Genomic DNA, 20,528 nt, shown 5'->3' on the forward strand with positions numbered 1-20,528 from the left:
TCTACCATGCGGTTCAAGTGCAATCTCGCTTACACTTTAAAACTCGGTAGAAATTTGAGCTACACTTCTCAGATGCAAGCACAAATCTTTTATTGCCTCTACTCATTACAATTGAGAGAAACATCAATCTATTCTCAATAAAGCCTTGTCAGCAAAAGACTTAAAGAGAAGTAATTTATAAAACAATTTTAACTTTCAAAAATAATACAGAAATAGTTTCTTGCTTAAAGCAAAACAGCTTGCGCGAACTTGTGTTGGGTGGGGTTACTGGGTTATGGGGATAGGGTGGAGGTGTGCGGTTGGGTAGGGTGCTCTTTCCAAGAACCGGTGTAGACTCGATGGGCGTAATGGCCTCCTTCTGCACTGTAAATTCTATGAAGTATTTTGTTATGACCTAATGTTATGAATACTGAAATCCTTATTTTAAAATGAGTATTAAAGACTGGGCTTTAATATTTACATTAAAGTGGCATTTACCTATCAGAAATAGCTGATTCCTTCAACAAGTGTGGTTTGATTGCAGAAAAACTGAATAAACTTACAAAATAAGGGTGTTCCTTGAGTAACATTCATGTTACATGTGTACCAGGCAATGGCCATCTCCAACAAGAGAGAATCTATCCATCTGCTCTTTATTTTCATTGGCATTACCACTGCTGAAACCCATACCATCAACATCCTGGGGGGTTTATAGTTGACAAGAAGCTTAACTTCATCAGCCACATAAATACTTTGGCTACAAGACAGGTCAGATTCTGTGAATGCTGTGACAAGCAACTTAGCTCCTGACTCTGCAAAGCCTGTCACCATTACACAAACAATGGAATCCCATTTGCCTGGGTGAGCTCGACAAAATCCAGGACAAATTAGCTTACTTGATTGGCACACCATGCATTTATTCAGTCCAGTCCTCCACCAGTGGTGCACAGTCTCAGGAGTGTGTACCGTCTACAGTTGCACTGCAACAACTCGTTAGAGCTCCATTGCAGAACCTTCCAAACCCGCAAACTTTACCACCGAGAAAAACAAAAGCAGCCAGTGCATAGGAACACCACTACCTCCCAAATTTCCCTGAGTCATGTGCCAGACTTAGAAATATATCACTATTTCTTCGCTGTAACTGCGTCTCAAACCTGGAACTCACCTAACAGCACTGGGTACACCTACACCAGATGGACTGGTGGCTTATCACCACCTTCTCGAGGGCATCTACGGATGGACAAAAAATACTGGCTTTACCAGTGATATCCATGTCCCATGAACTAATAAAAATAATTCATATTGCTTCCTTCAAAATCAATTTTGAACAATCTGACCGTGTGTGATATAGAAATTGGAACAATCCATTATTCTATGGAATATAGTGACCTGAAAAATATTTGGGAAATTCCTCATGTTTCTGATCCCAAATTGGGCACACTTCATTCAGGATTGTGTAACAAAATATCAGATACCGGTCTTATAGCAGATGCATATTAGGCAACATTGATAGGTCATTATTTCTATTCAGTCCTACTTGTACAGAGTGTGCTATTAAATTGATATATAATTAACAGTGGCTCAAAACCTGTGCCATTGTCACCCACTGTAATAATTTATTCTTTTGGTGGGGAGAACCGTTTCATATTGCAAGTTAGATGCAATCAACATCTTGGTTACCATAAACATGGATGATACAAACATCTAGGGCTGGATTCTCCGTTGGCGTGATCCTCCGTTTTGCCATCCCGACGGCGTGGGGGTGCCCACAGTGGGGAAACCCCATCGGCCGGCTGGCGGGACGGAGGATCCCGCTGCCGGCAGGGGCGCACTGCACCAGAAAACGGGTGCAACGGGACGGAGAATCCCACGCCCAATTTTTCTTTCATGGGATGTGGGTGTCATTGGCTCTCAAGACAAGTGGTTAGTTAAGTTTCCAGAATAATAGAACAGAGATTATGAAAAGTGGCAGGAATAGAACTTCAGACACTGCAGATAAGGGGACAACTCTGTGAAGGGGGGCAATCAATGCAGGATTGAAGGTATTTTACCTAAATGCGTGCAGTATATGAAACAAGGTAAATGAGCTTGTAGCGCACATTGAAATTGGCGGGTAGAACTTCCGGTTGCGGCAATGACCAGCTAAGCCGCACGATTCGGCACCTCCCGTTTCAACGGACTTTTGGGCTCTTATCGGGAGCCCCAACGGAAATTTTTTACGGCCAAACTCAGTGTGAGGCGACAAAGGAAGGAGTCCCCCTGGGTGTGGATGGAAAGAAGTGATAGTAGTGGCCAGATTGCGGAGGATCCTCGAGCAGCGGCAGAGAAGAGAAGGGAGTAGCAAGATGGCGGCTGAGGGAGCCCAGATGGTATGGGGCCCGGAACAGCAGGAGTTCCTCCGGCGATGTGTGGAGGAGCTCAAGAAGGAGGTGCTGGCGCCGATGTTGCTGGCGATTGAGGGATTGAAGGAGACGAAAAAGACCCAGGCGATGGAGCTCCGTGGAGTGAAGGCAAAGGCAGCCGAGAATGAAGACGAGATACAGGGCTTGGTGGTGAAGACGGAGACGCACGAGGCACTACATAAGAGGTGCATAGAAAGGCTGGAAGCCCTGGAAAATAGCTTGAGGAGGAAGAATCTAACGATTTTGGGTCTTCCCGAAGGGACAGAGGGAGCTGATGTTGGGGCCTATGTGAGTACGATGCTCCATACTTTAATGGGAGCTGAGGCCCCGACGGGCCCCCTGGAAGTGGAGGGAGCATACCGGGTCCTCGTGAGAAGACCAAAGGCAGGGGAAATACCGCGAGCAATAGTGGTGAGGTTCCACCGCTACAACGACAGGGAGATGGTCCTGAGATGGGCTAAGAAGACACTGAGTAGCAGGTGGGAGAACGCGGTGATCCACGTATATCAAGATTGGAGTGCGGAGGTGGCGAGAAGGAGGGCGAGTTTCAATCGGGCCAAGGCGGTGCTCCACAGGAAGAAAGTAAAATTTGGAATGCTGCAGCCGGCAAGACTGTGGGTTACACACCAGGGCAAACACCACTACTTCGAGACGGCAGAGGAGGCGTGGACATTTATTCAAGAAGAGAAGTTGGACTAGATTTGAGGAATTGATGTTTGGAAAGAAGTAGCGAGGTGGTGGCAAAGAAATGCAAAGGGGGAGAGGGGGAGGGTTTATCTGTAAAAATGTTAGACGGGAGAATCCCCCCCCCCCCGAGGGGGGGGACACAAAGAAATGTGGGCGCCGGTGGGGAAGGGGACAGGGAAGGGGAGAGGGAGCTGCGCCACTAGGGGCAGGGCCAAGAGGGAAGCGCGGGTTTTTTTTCCGCGCTATGGAAATTGCGGCGGGAAAAGTGGCCGCAGGAAGGAAGGGGGCCTCACACGCAGGGAGGCCAAGGGTAAACGGGGGAAGCCGAGGTCAGCCAGAGTTTGCTGACTCCCGGAAGCAATATGGGGGGAGCAATCAAGCTAGAAGGGAATCTAGCGGGAGGGGGGGATTAACTGGGTTGTTGCTGCTGAGGGTAAGGGGGAGCTGATATGGGATGGCCGGGACGGGAGGGCGCCGTCTGGGGGACAAACGGGTGCGTGGGACCCGGGTGAGGAGCTGGTTTAAAAAAGGGGATGGCTAGTTGACGATGGGGGGGGTGGGGGGGGGGTGGTGGTGGTAAAGGGCCCCCCAACCCGGTTGAGCACGTGGAACGTGAGAGGGCTGAATGGGCCGTTTAAGAGGGCAAGGGTATTTGCGCACCTAAAGAGACTGAAGGCGGATGTGGTTATGCTTCAGGAGATGCACCTGAAATTGGTGGATCAGGTCAGATTAAGGAAAGGATGGGTGGGACAGGTATTCCACTCAGGCTTAGATACGAAAAATAGAGGGGTGGCAATACTGGTGGGGAAATGGGTATCGTTTGAGGCTAAGACCATAGTGGTGGGCAGTGGGGGCAGGTACGTGATGGTGAGTGGCAGATTGCAAGGTGAGGCGGTGGTGCTGATGAACGTATATGCCCCGAACTGGGATGACGCGGGTTTTATGAAGCGTATGTTGGGGTGCATCCCGGACCTAGAGATGGGAAATTTGGTAATGGGGGGGGACTTCAACACGGTGCTGGACCCAGGGCTGGACCGGTCCAGATCTAGGACCGGGAGGAGGCCGGCAGCGGCCAATGTGCTTAAGGGGTTTATGGAGCAGATGGGAGGAGATTTGCTAGAACGAGGAATATAGAGTTTTCCTTCTCCCACGTCCATAAAGTAGGATAGACTTTTTTTGTCCTAGGAAGGACGCTGATCCTGAAAGTGGTAGGAACGGAATATTCGGCTAGAGCCATTTCAGATCACGCCCCACATTGGGTGGATCTGGATCTAGGAGAGGAGAAGGAGCAGCACCCACTTTGGAGATTAGACATGGGACTGTTGGCGGACGAGGGGGTATGTGGAAGGGTGAGGGGATGTATTGAAAGATACCTAGAGGTCAAAGATGATGGAGCAGTCCAGGTGGGAGTAGTATGGGAGGCGGTGGTTAGGGGGGAGCTGATTTCCATAAGAGCCCACAGGGGGAAACAAGAGGGTAAAGAAAGGGAGAGACTGATTGGGGAGATTCTGAGGGTGGATAGGCAATATGCGGAGGCCCCGGATGAAGGGCTATACAGGGAAAGACGGAGACTACAGACGGAGTTTGACCTGCTGACCACGGGTAAGGCGGAGACGCAGTGGAGGAAGGCACAGGGAATACAATACGAATATGGGGAAAAGGCGAGCCGATTGCTGGCCCAACAACTTAGGAAGAGGGGGGCGGCGAGAGAGATCGGAGGAGTTAGGGACGGGGAGGGAAGGATGGAGCAGAGAGCGGGGAGGGTGAACGGGGTGTTTAAGTCATTTTATGAGAGGCTGTATAAGTCCCAACCCCCGGAGGGGAAAGAGGGAATGATGCACTTCCTGGACCAGCTGGAGTTCCCGAGGGTTTAGGAGCAGGAGGTGGCAGGTTTGGGAGCGCAGATTGAGGTGGAGGAGGTGCTTAAAGGAATTGGGAACATGCAGGCAGGAAAGGCCCCGGGACCAGATGGGTTCCCGGTGGAATTTTACAGGAAATGTGTGGACCTACTGGCCCCACTCCTGACGAGAACCTTCAATGAGGCTAAGGAAAGGGGGACACTACTCCCGACAATGTCGGAGGCGACGATATCGTTGATCCTGAAACGAGACAAAGACCCGCTGCAGTGCGGGTCATACAGGCCCATCTCCCTCCTAAATGTAGATGCCAAGTTACTGGCCAAAGTGATGGCGACAAGGATAGAGGACTGTGTCCCAGGGGTGGTACATGACGACCAGACAGGGTTTGTTGAAGGGATGGAATTGAATGCCAATATACGAAGGTTGCTGGGGGTGATGGTGATACCCCCACCGGAGGGGGAGGCGGAGATAGTGGTGGCGATGGATGCAGAGAAGGCATTTGATAGAGTGGAGTGGGACTACATGTGGGAGGTACTGAAGAGATTTGGATTTGGAGAGGGGTTCATCAGATGGGTTCAGCTCCTGTACGGGGCCCCGGTGGCAAGCGTGGTTACAAACAGGCAACGATCCGACTATTTCCGATTACATAGGGGCACAAGTCAGGGATGCCCCCTGTCCCCGTTACTGTTCGCGTTGACAATCGAGCCATTGGCCATAGCGCTGAGGGGCTCTAAGAAGTGGAGGGGGGTGCTCAGAGGAGGAGAGGAACATTGGGTGTCATTATACGCGGATGATTTGCTGCTATATGTGGCGGACCCAGTGGAGGGGATGCCTGAGATAATGCAGACACTCGGAGTTTGGAGAGTTCTCGGGATATAAATTGAATATGGGAAAGAGTGAACTTTTTGTGATGCACCCCGGGGAACAGGGCAGGGGGATAGACGATCTGCCGCTGAGGAGAGTAGCAAGGGATTTTCGATACCTAGGGATCCAGGTGGCCAGGAACTGGGGAACCTTGCATAAACTTAACTTGATGCGACTGGTAGAGCAGATGGAGGAGGACTTTAAGAGGTGGGACATGGTGCCCCTGTCATTGGCGGGCAGAGTACAGGCGGTTAAAATGGTGGTCCTCCCGAGGTTTCTTTTCGTGTTTCAGTGCCTCCCCATACTGATTACAAAGGCCTTTTTCAAGAAAGTGGACAGGAGTATTATGAACTTTGTGTGGGCTGGTAAGACCCCGAGGGTAAAGAGGGGGTTCCTGCAGCGCAGTAGGGACAGAGGGGGACTGGCACTGCCGAGTCTGAGTGACTTTTATTGGGCCGCCAACGTGTCTCTGATATGTAAGTGGATGAGGGAAGAAGAAGGGGCGGCGTGGAAAAGGCTGGAGATGGCGTCCTGGAAGGGAACAAGTTTAAAAGCACTGGCGACGGCGCCGTTACCGTTCCCCCCCGAAAAAATACACCACAAACCCAGTAGTGGTGGCGACTTTGAAGATCTGGGGGCAGTGGAGACGACATAGGGGAGTGACGGGTGCCTCGGTGTGGTCCCCGATAAGGAACAATCACAGGTTCGTCCCGGGGAGGATAGATGGGGGATTCCAATCTTGGCAGCGGGCAGGAATTGGGAAGTTGAAGGACTTGTTCTTGGACGGGACGTTCGCGTGTTTGGGAGCATTGGTAGAAAAATACGGGTTGCCACCTGGGAATGCCTTCCGATATATGCAAGTGAGGGCATTTGCGAGGCAACAGGTGAGGGAATTTCCGCAGCTCCTGGCGCAAGAGATCCAGGACAGTGATTTCGGGGGCATGGGTCGGTGAAGGTAAAGTGTCCGATCTATACAGGGAGAGAGGGGGGGGGAGAGAGAGAGGGAGAGGGGGGGGGGGGAAGAGAGAGAGAGAGGGGGGGGGAAGAGAGAGAGGGGGGGGGAAGAGAGAGAGGGGGGGGGGAGAGAGAGGGGGGGGAGAGAGAGGGGGGGTATTCGGTGTTTGGGTCTTTTTTTTTTCTTTTTTGTTTTCTTTCTTTCCATGCTGGTTGTTTATATTTATTTTTTCAGTATTATTATTTCTCTTTTCTTGTTCTTTTTCTGCACTTGTTAGTTTAATATATTGTTTAAATAACGGTCAATGTACATTTTGTTACAAAGTTGTAAAAATGGAAACTTCTTTTTGATCGAAAAACTTTAATAAAATATATATATTTTTTAAAAAAGAAATTGGTGGGTACGATGTGGACATCACAGATGTGGTTGCAATGGGATCAGGGTTGGGATCTAAATATTCAAGAATATGTGTCCTATTGAAAGGACAGGCAGATGGGCAGAGGGGGCTGGGTTGTCTTGTTGGTAAGAAATTAAATTGAAAGCAAGAAGCCATATAGGATCGGAAGGCTTAGTGTTGAGGAATCACAAAGGAAAAAAGACCCTGATGGGAGTTATGTACAGGCCCCCGAGCAGTAGTCAGGATGTGGGGCAGAAAATAAATCAGGAGATAGAAAAAGCATATATGAAACGCAATAATCATGGGGGACTTCAATGTGCAGGTGGACTGGGAAAATCAGGCAATTCCGGATATGGTGATGTGTAATAAGGCAGACTTGATCAGGGAATGCAAGGTGAAGCAACCCTTGGGGGGCAGTGACCACAGTATGATAGAATTTACCCTACTGTTTGAGGGAGAAGCTGGAATCAGATGTAACGGTATTACAATTGAGTTAAGGTAACTACAAAGACATAAGGTAGGAGCTGGCCAGCGCTGCCGAGTAGGGAAGATGCTGGAGCAGCAATGGCAGGCGTTTGGGGGATTTATTCAGGAGCCGCACAGAAATTCATCCCAAGGAGGAGGAAAAGTGCTAAGGGGAGAACGAGGCAGCCATGAGGAAAGTCAGGGACAGCATAAAAGCATACATTGTGACGATTATTAGTGGGAAACCAGAAGATTGGGAAGCCTTTAAAAACAAGCAGGCAACTAAAAAAGCAATAACGATGGGGAAAATGAAATATGTGTAAGCTAGCTAGTCATATAAAAGATGATTGCCAGGGGTTTATTGATTCCATAAAAGATAAGAGAGAGGCAAGAATGGACATTAGACAACAGGAAAATGAGGTTGGAGAAGTAATAATGGGGAACAAAGAAATGGCTAAGGAACTGAGTAGGTACTTTGCATCCGTGTTCACGATGGAAGACACCAGTGGCATACCAGAACCTCAGGAGAGTCAGGGGGCAGAGGTGAGTGTAATGGCCATCACTAAGGAGAAGGTGATGGGGAAGCTGAAAGGTCTGAAGGTGGATAAATCATCCAGACCAGATGGACTACACCCCAGGGTTTTATAGAAGATAGCTGAGGAGATTGTAGAGGCATTTTCAGTGATCTTTCAGGAATCACTGGAGTCAGGGAGGGTCCCAGAGGTCTGGAAAATCGCTCATGTAAACACCGCTGTTTAAGAAGGGAGGAAGACAGAAGACAGAAAATTATAGGCTGGTTAGCCTGACTTCAGTCGTTTTAGAATCCATTATTAAGGATGATATTGCGGAGTACTTGGAAGTGCATGGTAAAATATGGCTAGTCAACATGGCTTTGTCAAGGGAAGTTGCGCCTGCAAATCTGCTGGAATTCTTTGAGGAGGTAACGATGAAGTTAGACAAAGGAGAACCAATGGACCTGATCTATTTGGATTTCCAGAAGGCCTTTGACAAGGTGCTAAACAAGTTTTTGGAATGTCTCGACCTTCGCTGATCTTTTCAGTCTTCAAGTTATACAGAGTTGGCCTACGGCCATACTAGTCTGAAAATGGCTAGGGCAGCATTCTTTACATGGGCCTGGTGAGCTGGAATGAGTAGTTTCAGCCTTTCTTATATTGTATCAAACCTTTTGACCCGTCCTCCCATTGACCAGTTTTCCCATCATGCCATTACTCAATTCATACCATATCACATTCCCTCCTTTTGTCATATCATGACAACTAGTTAAATAGGTATATCCATGACTCGTTTGAAAATGCATTTACACAAGCAACCAAGCAATCCTATCCCTAGTAGAATTAGGAGTAGTAGAATGAAGGCCTTAAAGATCCAATCAAATAATCCGTGACCCAACCATCCTAGCCAACCCGGCGGGTTATAGTCATGAAACTCACTGCCAATCTCTTGAATTTGAGCAGCCTGTCTCTTAATATGGTCGGCCAGATTAGTGATATTTTCAGAGCCACCTGGAATATAAGTACAGCACTCCTGACTTATGATAGCGCACGTTCCTCCCTGCGAGGCTAACAGATAATCCAAAGCCAGTCGATTTTGTAATGCCCCGGTCCGGACAGCTACTAGCTCAGCTGAGACCTCAGCCAGTGCCTGTCCAGTTTCCCTGGCTTCTGCTGCCGTTACGTTCGCCAGTTGTTCCAATGCTGTGGCCATGTAGATCAGTTCGTTGGATGCCTTTCCCGTTCCGTACAAGGGAAAGGCCATCATAAAGAACTGTTCCGTTTTAGAAATAGTCCTTTTTGCTCGCGAGGGGGAGTGTTTAAGGATGGGTAGGTGACGCATTTGAGGTACAACATATCCCAAAAAGCAGGATCCTGTCCAATCAATGGGGAGCCATGGATATGCTTTAGTGCCACATATGAAATAGGTTCCATTATAGGCCGTAAAATCATCAGCCGATGTCATCCAGGGGATTGGGGATGTCTGTCCCCATGAAATGTTAGAGGTTATATTCCATACCCTGGACCAATCACAGTTAAACATGCCCTTGTTGGATATGCCTGGTACCGGTCCTTGCCAGCTAAGGTTGCACCTACTTTGCCCCATTAACTTTCCTTTCCCTGATTTATTAAAACACATGGAACCTTGAACATTATACGAGTGGACAGTGAGGGAGGGTGGAGTCAAAGCATGATTATAGGTAGGTTGATACGAAGCTGAAAATTTAGTCATGTCATAGCCAGCAGATCTCCATATTTCCATATCCCCCCTATCTACCCTGCTCCCTGTTTGATTTTGTCGTAAAATCCATTCAACCGACTCTGCGATATGAAAGGGGAGGGATTGGAGAGGTATTCCTTCCCTCGAATGGACGGGGATGTGGGTACAAACCCGACAGTTGCTTACGTTCAATTTTTCGGCATAAAGATATGACATATATAAATAAGTATTGGAAGGCAGGTCTTGTTTAGGTCGGGTTTTTTTACCACCGAGTGGCCATTAAGGCTAAATAGTCCAGAGAGTCCAAATATTATAATGAAGATCTTCATCCTGTGTTCTCGTCTGGGTTGGAGACTATCTTCTTGCAATTGGATAGATGTGGGTGTACCGGGAAGATCTCGCTTTTGCTCATGTTGAGTTTGTAGCCCGAGAAGGTGCCAAACTCTTTCAGGAGTGCAATGATTCCGTCCATGCTGTCTCTGTGGATCCGAGATGTAGAGGAGCAGGTCATCTGCATAGAGTGAGACTCTGTGTTCTCTGCCGCCCCTTTGGATCCCTCTCCAGCTTTTTGCTGCTCTGAGAGCAGTTGCTAATGGCTCGATCGCTAGAGCGAACAGAGGTGGTCGCAGAGGACCAGACGGGGACAGTGGGAATCCTTGTCTGGTGCCCCTGTGCAGCTGGAAGTATCGGGAGTTGGTGTTGTTGGTCCTTGCGCTCGCCATGGGAGTATTGTATAGAATCTTTACCCAGGAGGTGAACCCTGTTCCAAGCCCGAGCAGCTCCAGTACTTCTCTGAGGTATTTCCATTCGACCCTGTCGAAGGCCTTTTCTGCAACTAGGGAGATGATCACCTCTGGTATTCTCTCCCCGAATGGGGTCATTATCACGTTCAGCAGGCGCCTGATGTTCGAGGTTACATGTCTATCTTTGACAATGCCCGTCTGGTCCTCTGCGACCACCTCTGGTACGCAGTCTTCTAGCCTTTTGGCTAGGGTTTTGGCCAGTATTTTGGCACCTGCGTTCAGCAGTGAGATGGGTCTGTATGACCCCACATTCCATTGGGTCTTTATCCTTCTTGGGTATCAGCGAGATTGAGGCCTGTGCTAGCGTGGGTGGCAGTGTGCCCCGAGCTAGCAAGTCTGTGAACATCTCCCGCAGGTGCAGGGCCAGCATTATCGCAAATTTTTTGTAAAAGTCTGCCGGGAACCTGTCTGGTCCCAGCGCCTTCCCCGCCTGCATGGAGCTAATGCTATCCATGATCTCTCCTAGTGCTAGTGGTGCTTCCAGGCCCTGTTTTCTGCCCTCCTCCACGACTGGTATGTCCAGTCCATCAAGGAACCGTTTCATCCCGGACTCCCCCGTTTGGAGCTCTGAGGTGTACAGCCCTTGGTAGAAGCCTTGAAGGTTTTGTTGATCTTTTCTGGTTCTGTTTCTAATGTGCCCCTGGTATCCCTGATTTGTGCAATTTCTCTGGTGGCTGCCTGCTTTCTCAGCTGGTGTGCCAACAGGCGGGCCCTCACCATGGCGGCACTCCCATCCCCACCCAGAAAACACTCCAGCATTGCTTTCCTGGTGGGGAGCAGATTGAAGTTCCTTTGTAGCTCTTTCGTCTCCGCCAGGAGCTCTACGATCGGGGCCTCGGAGTATTTACGGTCTACCTCCAGCATGGAGTCGACCAGCTGCTGCCTAGCCACCCTTTCCTCCCTATCTCTTCGCCCTTTGAAAGCGATAATTTCCCCTCTTGCTATGACCTTTAGCGCTTCAGAGAATGTGGAGGGTGAGACCTCCCCGTTTTGGTTGTTCTCCGTGTACTCTGCTATGGCCTGCAATATCTTTTCGTTGAAGGCCTTGTCAGCTAATAGGGCAATGTCCAACCTCCATGTGGGATGTTGGGCCCTGCCCATCTCCAGCCTCATGTCCATGTCGTGTGGAACATGGTCGGATATCACAATTGCGGAGAATTCTACTTTGACTAGCTCCGGAAGCACCGTTTTCTCACCACAAAGAAGTCAATTCTGGTGTATACGTTGTGTACTGGGGAGAAGAAGGAGAACTCCTTCCCAGGGTGGGTGAACCTCCAGGGGTCCACCGCTCCCATCTGTTCCATGAAGTGACCGAGTTCCTTTGCCATGTTTGAGGTTTTCCCCATTTTGGAGCTTGATCTGTGTTATCTTCAAATCTTCAGCACTCTTGTACCGTGTTGTGTTCGATGTTTAGCACGGAATCTACCAAACGACTTGAGACTTGTTCAAACCAGGATCTTTATTGAATCACACGTGGTAAGATAATGATCTGTTACAGAGCAGGTTATCATGGAGTTTCTTTGTACTTCTCTGGAACTGCCCCATGTGCCGTCTGTCCTCTTGTACGTCTTATAACCATCTGCCAATGACCGGATATGCCCCCACTTATATTGGAGTGCCTTGTCACATGACCACTGTCTTGAGACCGCATGGGTGTCTGTACTGCCACCTGCTGGTTGGAGGTCGCATCACCAGCCATCTATGATATTGCTTTCAGGCATATCACCACAAGAGGGTGGTGAATCTGAGGAACTACTTGCCGCAGAAGGCTGTGTAGGCCAAGTCGTTGAGTGTCTTTAAGTCAGAGGTAGATAGGTTCTTGATTAATAAGGGAATCAGGGATTACGGGGAAAAGGCAAGAGAATGGGGATGAGAAACAGTCATGATCAAATGGCGGAACAGACTCGATGGGCTGAATGGTCTAATTCTGCTCCTTTATCTTATGCCCTTATCCCTAATTGCCCTTGAACTGAGTGGTTTGGTAGACCAGTTCAGAGGACATTTTAAGAGTTAACTATATTGCTGTAGATCTGGAGTCACATGTAGGCCACACAAGGTAAGGACCATAAAGGACATTAGTGCTAATGGTTTCATTGGGTGCGATTCTCCGGAAAGATTTCTAAGTGTGGGAGCAAGCGGGAATTGCCGCGAGGCCACCAACGCAGTTCAACGTTAATTGGTCCACTTTATGAGGCCTCACTGGCTTCTCGCCGCAAATGAAGGCTCGCCAGCTGATTCGCCGGGACCACGCTCGCTAGCCCCCCCGCTAACTAGGTCAAGCAGCACATAAATTGCACTTGTTCAGCCAAACCCAGCCAGCTCACAACAATGGCGCCGAGGAGACCAGCCCCAAGATTCAGGGAAGCTGACCTGGAAAGGCTCCTCGACGAATGGAGGCCAGGAGGGGTGTCCTGTTCCCCCAAGGGTCCAGGAGAGTCGGCCGCAGGCAGCCAATGGTGCCTGGGATGAGGTGACAGAGCTGTGAGCTCAGGAAGTGTGACCAGGAGGACTGGCCTTCAGTGCCATAAGGTCAATGACCTACACCGATGAGTAGACACCAACCCCCACCCCCTCCCCTTTCAACCCACCCTTCACTCACCCCGTCTTACCACTGTTAACCACGCATGTGGCTAACAATGCCCCCTCTGTGTCTCTTCTGGAAAAGCTCTCCCATAATCATCAGGAGATGGCCCAGACTGGCGAAGGGGTGCCGGACTTAAGAATCCTCATCTCCTTTGAGGAATGTTCCCTGGAGGTGACTGGGGTGGCCAAGGACAGGCCAGTCACCCATGCGGAGGCTGGCAGACGCTGCAGAGGTGAGGAACCACCAGGCTCCACCGGGAGGACCTGTCAAACATGAGTTATTGCCTTACTGACTGAACCATCCCTCCCACTGACCACGTGCCCATTCTCCCAATGCGCTGGCCCATCCGGGCAGTACCCGTCCCTGACTTCAAGGAGAATATTTCGGAGGAGAGCTCCGAGAATACACCCGTTAGAGTCGTGGCACAGATGTCATCCCCACCCTCCACCAGCGCAGATACACACACCTCGGTGGGAAATGTTAGTGGACAGGCTTCTGGGGCACAATCTGGTGAGCACCACACTGCTGCTGATGCACATCAGATGGAGGCAGGAACGCCCAGACGAGAGCAGTCAGAGGGCTGCTGGGTCCCAGCCTGATGCTGAGCCTGTGGTATAGAGGTACCCGGAGCTGATTGAGACAATAGCATGCAGCTGGGACATTCAGAGGGAGATGTCAGCATCACTCCAGCAGATCCATAGCTGATTTGAGGAGTTCCAGAGGCTACAGGCGCAGAGGATGGCACTGGCAATGTGTAGCAGCAAGGCCAACACTGCTAGGGTGGCGACCGCAGTGGAAAGCCTGATGCACGACAACGGACCTTTAGTGAAGGTGTCCAAGGCTTGAATTGTATTGGATTGGATTTGTTTGCTTTCACGTGTACCGAGGTTACAGTGAAAAGTATTGTTCTGCAGTCTAGACAGATAATTCTATACATGGAAAAAAACCATAGGGGAAACGTAAATACACAATGTAAATCCATAGACTACATCACGCAGTCAGTGACGGCCATGACTGAGTGTTTCAGCGGAATATCTGACTCGCTGGGGGATGTCACCCAGTACCAGGCTTACTTGATGAGGATTTGTGGGACATGTCCCGCTCTTACATGGGAATGGCCGAGAAGCTGTGGAGCATGGCCGAGAAGCTGTGGAGCGTGTCCGAATTGCAGGTGGGCACTGCAGAGCACGTCCCAGTCACTGAGGGGCATCGCCGAAGGTTCAGACCATGGGGAACCACCAGGGTTGGCAGAGCCAGATGATGTAGGGGTAGCTGGGGCTCGAACCAGCTGCCCCTCCTTCTGAGGATGAACTCTAGGGCCCTTTGGGAACTGACCGGGAGGGGGTGTGCTGGGTGCCAACACAGACCTGTCTCGTGGAGTGGCTACGATGGCCACTAAGCCCCCTGAATTTGACCCCTCTGATGACGCTGCGTCTCGAAGTTAGCACACTGGACAGGGCAGCAAGTTTGTGCATGTGCCGCCGACAAGTGTGCCGGGGCCCTCAGAGGATGCCCGCCAGGGGGATCGAAGGCCACGAGAAAGACGTAGCAGCTGGCTACCTCCACCTCAGATGTGCATCCTGGGGAGACACTCAAACATAGCGGTAGAGGTAGGAGGATCAAGCAAGTTGAGGATTGCTGAGGGCACAGGGTAAGGAGGGGGGTGGGGGGGGTTGGGAGGCCGGCGCCACCGGGAGATTGGGGGCATTGTAAAACACATTAAACACCTTTGTGCACAGCCATTATGATGCCTCTCACTTTCTTCCGCAATGTGGGCTGATGCCCGAACCCTTTACCCATCTCTCCAGGCATCCCACCCACCCTCCGGCCATAGACATGTTCCCAGAGCTGTGTCCCATTCCCTGGCTGTTTGGATGTTGGCTGCTGAATGTGGTGTTGTCTCCACAGTGTTCAGGCACAGTGCCCATGCACCAAAGTGTGATTGGGATTCTAGACAATGACTCCTACAAGCTACATAACCAGCCCAACCAGGGGAATCCACTTGATGTGTGAAGTGGTCACTTAAACTATGATTCCCAATTCCCTATCAGCAATAGCCTTCAGCCGCACGGCCAGAGGCCTCAGCAGTCGGGTATCCCACCCCCAGCCGGGTGTCCCTCACCCCAACCACCACTGGGGTGGCAATCCAAGCATCCCAGGAGTCTTTGCCTGTGACCAAAGATGGCTACTCACCTCCTGGGCTTGATGCCCTTCTGCCAGGTTCACGTTTTTCAAAAGGAGTACTAATTGGTGCCAGTGTGAGCACTTGCTCGGGAGGCCGCTGAATATCAGAAGACCGTTGGATATGGGGTGGCTCCCCTTAATTGTATGGAAATAGGGCTTAAGTGGTGATAATTGGTTTCTCGCCTCGCTACGCCAGGATCCCGATTTCGTCTACAGAAGCGGGGTGGTTGCATCGCAAACTGTTTGGCGCCTGGCAGGGTTTTAGTTTTTGGTCTCTCCGCTATACACTGGCCTTGTTTTGCTTGAGCAAGAGCATAACGAGGTTGGAGAATCGCGCCCATAGTCATCATTACACTTTAACTCCAGAATTTTATTGAATTCAAATTTTGCCATCTGCTGGGACTTGAACCTTCGAAAGAAAATTGGGTAGAGATCAAGAGAAGCTATCTTCTGTGCTTGGGAAATACGGAAATACTGTGCCCACTGGTGGAAGGATTGAGAACAAGAGAGCAGAGATTTAAGGTCATTTACAAGCTACTCGATGGAAACGTGAAATATCTTCACGCAATGAATGGTTAAGATCTAGAATGCACTGCCTGAGAGTAGTGGTAGTCGGTTCAATCAAGGTACTCGAGGGAATTGGATTATTACTGAAAAAGAAGAATGTGAAGGGACATGGGAAGCAGATAGGGCAATGCACAGGGTGCACCGCTCATTCTGAAAGCTGGCGCAGACACGATGGCCAAATTGACTCCTTTTATGTTTTAACAGTTCTGTAATGCTGAGATTTTTTTTGTCATGATGGAGTATCTAAAGACTGTCAAGGCAGATATCTGCAGATTACCTATCGATCAGCCATGTTCTAACTGCACAGCATAACAGACTTGAGAAACTTAATAACATATTGCCGTTCCTATGAATGGTGCCGACCAAAGCTGAATTGCGTTTGTATGTATGTGCAATGATTAAACTAGCATAGCCAACCATGTAATATAACCCCTATCTTGGAAGATGCAGAAGGTTGAGTGATGTCCTTGCCTGCCACTGGTAATGATTGCGGAGGATGAACATATTCTTTTCAAGTTTAAAAAAAATGTAGAGATAATTTTGAAATATGTTTAAGATTCCTTATTTTTCTTCAGCAAAAAATTAACGTTTTAAATTTGTTCAATTCTAGCAATTGGAGTTAGCAATCAGAGAGAAACAACGATTGTGTGGGACAAAAAGACCGGGCTACCACTCTACAATGCAATCTGTAAGTTTTCTTCACTTGGTTACCCCTTCATAAAATTGTGGGCTCTGCTAAAATGGAGGTTGTTGTGTATTTCTGAAACAAATATTAGAAAAAGTAGGTTTCACAGGAGTACTTTTTGATTTTTGAATTTCAAAGAATACTATATACCAAGTGGTACCTGAGTGCCAGGCATACTAGTAGTGCTTATCTGCACTTGGGATTGTGAGACTCTAGGGACTGAAAAGATATCATGAAGATGGACTTTGGCTATGATATTTGTTTTGGAACTGCATCAGACCGAGGCAAAACGTTTAACTTAAGTTTAATCTTGCAGTCAGTCAGTGATGATGCCCCAAAGCTTTTAGATGTTGTTGGCTAGCAATCTCCGCCAGATGAACCCTGAAAGTGCTGCGAATATCATGGGAGCCTGATCGATCTCAGTGCCCCCATGTGAGTAAATTTTCATCCACTATTCATTCTTTTCAAATCAGGACCACAGAGCTTTGAGTACAAATGCTTAGAGGGCCAGAGACTTCTATAGAGTCCCCACTTCTCACTACCAAAAAACAAAATTGCTTGATTCCAGCAGAACATGAATGAAGGAACGCAAGCGTAGGATGCGAGGACTACCCAAATGAACAAATGGCTTATCTGGCTGCTCTAGTGGTGATAAATGCCTTGTGTTGTAAAGAAGTCTTGAAGTTCTAGGGGGTGACACCTACTATCATATCCATCTCCTTTCCAAAGTGCCTACCATTTTCTAGTTGGGTTTCTGACCCTTGACTCCAAACTTGCTGCCCCTTCTGCTCTGTACCATTGTTAGATGGTCATACAGGCTCAACTCTGAAGTGGACAGCCTCATCCTTTGATCTGGTTGTCATTCTCATCATCCAAGCTCCCTGCTCACTCCAGTACTGCTGCAAGTTTATGTCTTGCTGGTGGAATACATCCCTCCTCCAGGAACCAACTCCACGCTCACACACTTCACTGCCCTATCTCATTTCCATTCAACCCTCCGGGTACTTTCAGACCTTTTGCTCAAGAAAAATAAGGAATCTGGTACATGTTTCTAAATTATCTCTACAATTTGCTTCACTTAAAAATAGTCTAGTTGCTCATTTGAAGTCTAAACTCCCACCCTTGCGATTTTCCACAAACGGCCAAGTGTCCACTTAACAGAGGGGTTTGAGGCTGTATTTACATAGCCTGCACATATTTGTCTGTTAGATAACCCAGCAAATTGTGGCAGGGTCAACACCAATACCTGAAAACTGGCAGAGGTTCTGCTTCACTTTTTTAGTTCTGACAGTGCCATTGTAATTTTCTAGCTCTTTGTGGCTTCTCAAGACTGTATTTGATCATAAAATGTTCCCTGCCATTAACAAGGAACTGATTTCATCACATCATGTTAGCATTGGAAAAGTGCACAGTTTAGGCATGCATTCTTCACATCGGCTGTCTGAAAACAGGGGCTTTTGTAGGAGCCCTACAAATAGAAATCTTTGAAAAATAAGTTTTGTTTTTAAACAGAAGTATAAAGACAACTGCTTATGAGTGTTTGATAATTAATTAGCATCATGCATTGTATAGTCTATACTGTTATGCAAATTTTAGTATCTTGTAATGGAGAATAATTTTATTGGAGGAAAAGAATTGGGTAATATGCGCTGCATATTTTGAGTTGGTAGGGTCTAAGTGGATTGGAAATGTGCATGAACCCATCTCCCAGTTTATCGTATGTTGTTAGTTCCCTACTTTTATTTTCTGGTCAATATCGGTCTCCAGGGCAGTGTGTGATTCCCAACTTACTTTTCAAAGGAAAAGCTGGCCTTTTTTTGTAAAGAGTTTCACGTTTTGGGGATTTCTTGTGACTGCTGATTTAAAAATTAACTTATTTTATTTGTATAACCTTGACAAATGTTACGGATTTAGTGATTGCTGATGAGATCTGTTCCCTGCTATTATTAGGAAATGCAATAAACATATCACTCGAAACACATCATGATCATTTGGCACACATCAAATGAAAAAATCAAATAAACTGCATGAATTATGAAGACCTAGTTTTTTAATTAAAACATTAGATGACATTTTCTTTGATATATTTATCTTGATACTTGACAATTGAATTAACTGCAGTTGGTAATGTGAACCAAGATTGTTTCAGCTGTTAGCGCCAATTCCATTCTCATCTTTCAAACTTGATAATTCGCTCTAAACCATTTCCACCAATGTTATGCTGCGTACATTAGTTTAAAAGAAATGGATGCGTAGACCAAAAAAAGTTGGTCATAATTCTTTGTAATTACCTTTAATTTAATGCTGCTGGTGATGATTCTTTTACTTGTTTTTTGATCTTTTACTGTTGCTTGTGAACATTGGGACTGGCATGTGGAAACTCATATCTCACCGATCTGTGACATTATGTATTGATGCTCCAAGGTAGTAAGCCATCACGCTATATAAGACGGAAAATAATTAATTACTTTTATTTTAAACAGTGAATTAAATTCCACAGTGTAGATTAATTTTCCTATTACTGAGCTGTGCACAGAGTAGCTTATGGATGGCACGGTGACATAGATGAAGAATTTCTGTCTAAGATTTAGCTTGGTATTGACATCTTGAATTCTAACTTAGTACATGAGAACAGGTGCAGCGGCTTTAACCTGGTAAAACCTCAAATGTGCTTCACAGGAGCATTATCACACAAAATTAGACATCAAGCCAGATGAGGGGATATTAGGCGAGATGATTAAAATATTTAGTCAAAGTGGTATGTTTACAGGGGAGTTGAACGGAGGAGAGCGAGAGAGAGGAGTAGCAAGGCAGAGGGGCTTGGGGAGGGAAGTTCCAGAGTTTAGAGTCGAGGCAGCTGAGCACATAGCTGCTGATGGTAGTGATTAAAATTGAGGAAGAAGCTAGAAGTGGAGAAGTGCAGATTTCTTGTAGGCTTGTGCGGTTGTAGGAGATTGCCCAGACAGAGAGAGATGAAAAAACGCATGGATTTGGAAAAAAAGAGTGAGAGTTAAAAATTTGCAGTGTTGTCAGACCAGGAATCAATGTAGATCAGCAAGCACTGGTGACCAATGAATGGGACTTAATATGAACTAATGGATTAAGGAGCAGTTTGTTCATTAAAATCCTTTGTAAGTCCAGTTTGATACATTGCAGCTTTACCAAGTTAAACTGACATTCGATTTCTGAGTGAAATTGGGGAATTGTCACCCTCATCCTGTACACTCATAGTGCTATGCATTACAATTCACTCGATAGATATGCCCTTTTTAAAGTAACAATACAGTCTGATTTTGAAAAATCAGTTTTGCTGTGTGCGAGGCCAGCATAGTTCATTACATTTTTTTATATTCGTTCATGGGACGTGGGCATCGCAGGCTAAATTCCCATCCCGAATTGTCCTTGAGGGGGCAGCTAAGAGTCAACTACATTGCTGTGGGTCTGGAGTGAAGGCCAGACCAGGTAAGGACAGCAGATTTTCTCCCTAAATTAAACAAGTGAACCAGACGAGTTTTTATGACAATCGACAATGGTTTCATGGTCATCATTAGAATTTTAATTCCGGATTTTTATTGTATTTAAATTTCACCATCTGTAGTGGCAGGATTTGAACCTGCATTTGAGCATTTCGCTGGGTATCTGGTTAAGTAATCCAGTGACAAAACCACTACGCCACCACCTGCCCTGATGGGCATTGTTACACGATGGGTGGGATTCTCCCATGCCGCGCCGTATGGGAGAATTGCCGTTCGCGCCGTTTTTTCCAGCGGCGCTGGTCCGACGTCGGCAGGCGATTCTCCGAGGAGCGGAGAATCAGCATCATTTGCGCCGGCAGGTTTGGCGTGGCGCCGGTCACGGGCTGCTG

General features: G+C 47.9%; 1 protein-coding gene across 1 annotated transcript in view; it reads left to right on the forward strand.

Annotated features, from left to right (window-relative positions):
* Window positions 1-20,528, forward strand: part of LOC140428015 (glycerol kinase) — a 203,857-nt gene that overhangs the window by 23,917 nt on the left and 159,412 nt on the right. Inside the window, exon 4 of the mRNA XM_072513963.1 lies at window positions 16,589-16,666. Coding sequence (XP_072370064.1) covers window positions 16,589-16,666 — 78 coding nt within the window. The remainder of the gene's footprint in view (window positions 1-16,588; window positions 16,667-20,528) is intronic.

Source organism: Scyliorhinus torazame, chromosome 8, assembly GCF_047496885.1.
Source record: "Scyliorhinus torazame isolate Kashiwa2021f chromosome 8, sScyTor2.1, whole genome shotgun sequence".
Lineage (NCBI taxonomy): Eukaryota > Metazoa > Chordata > Chondrichthyes > Carcharhiniformes > Scyliorhinidae > Scyliorhinus > Scyliorhinus torazame.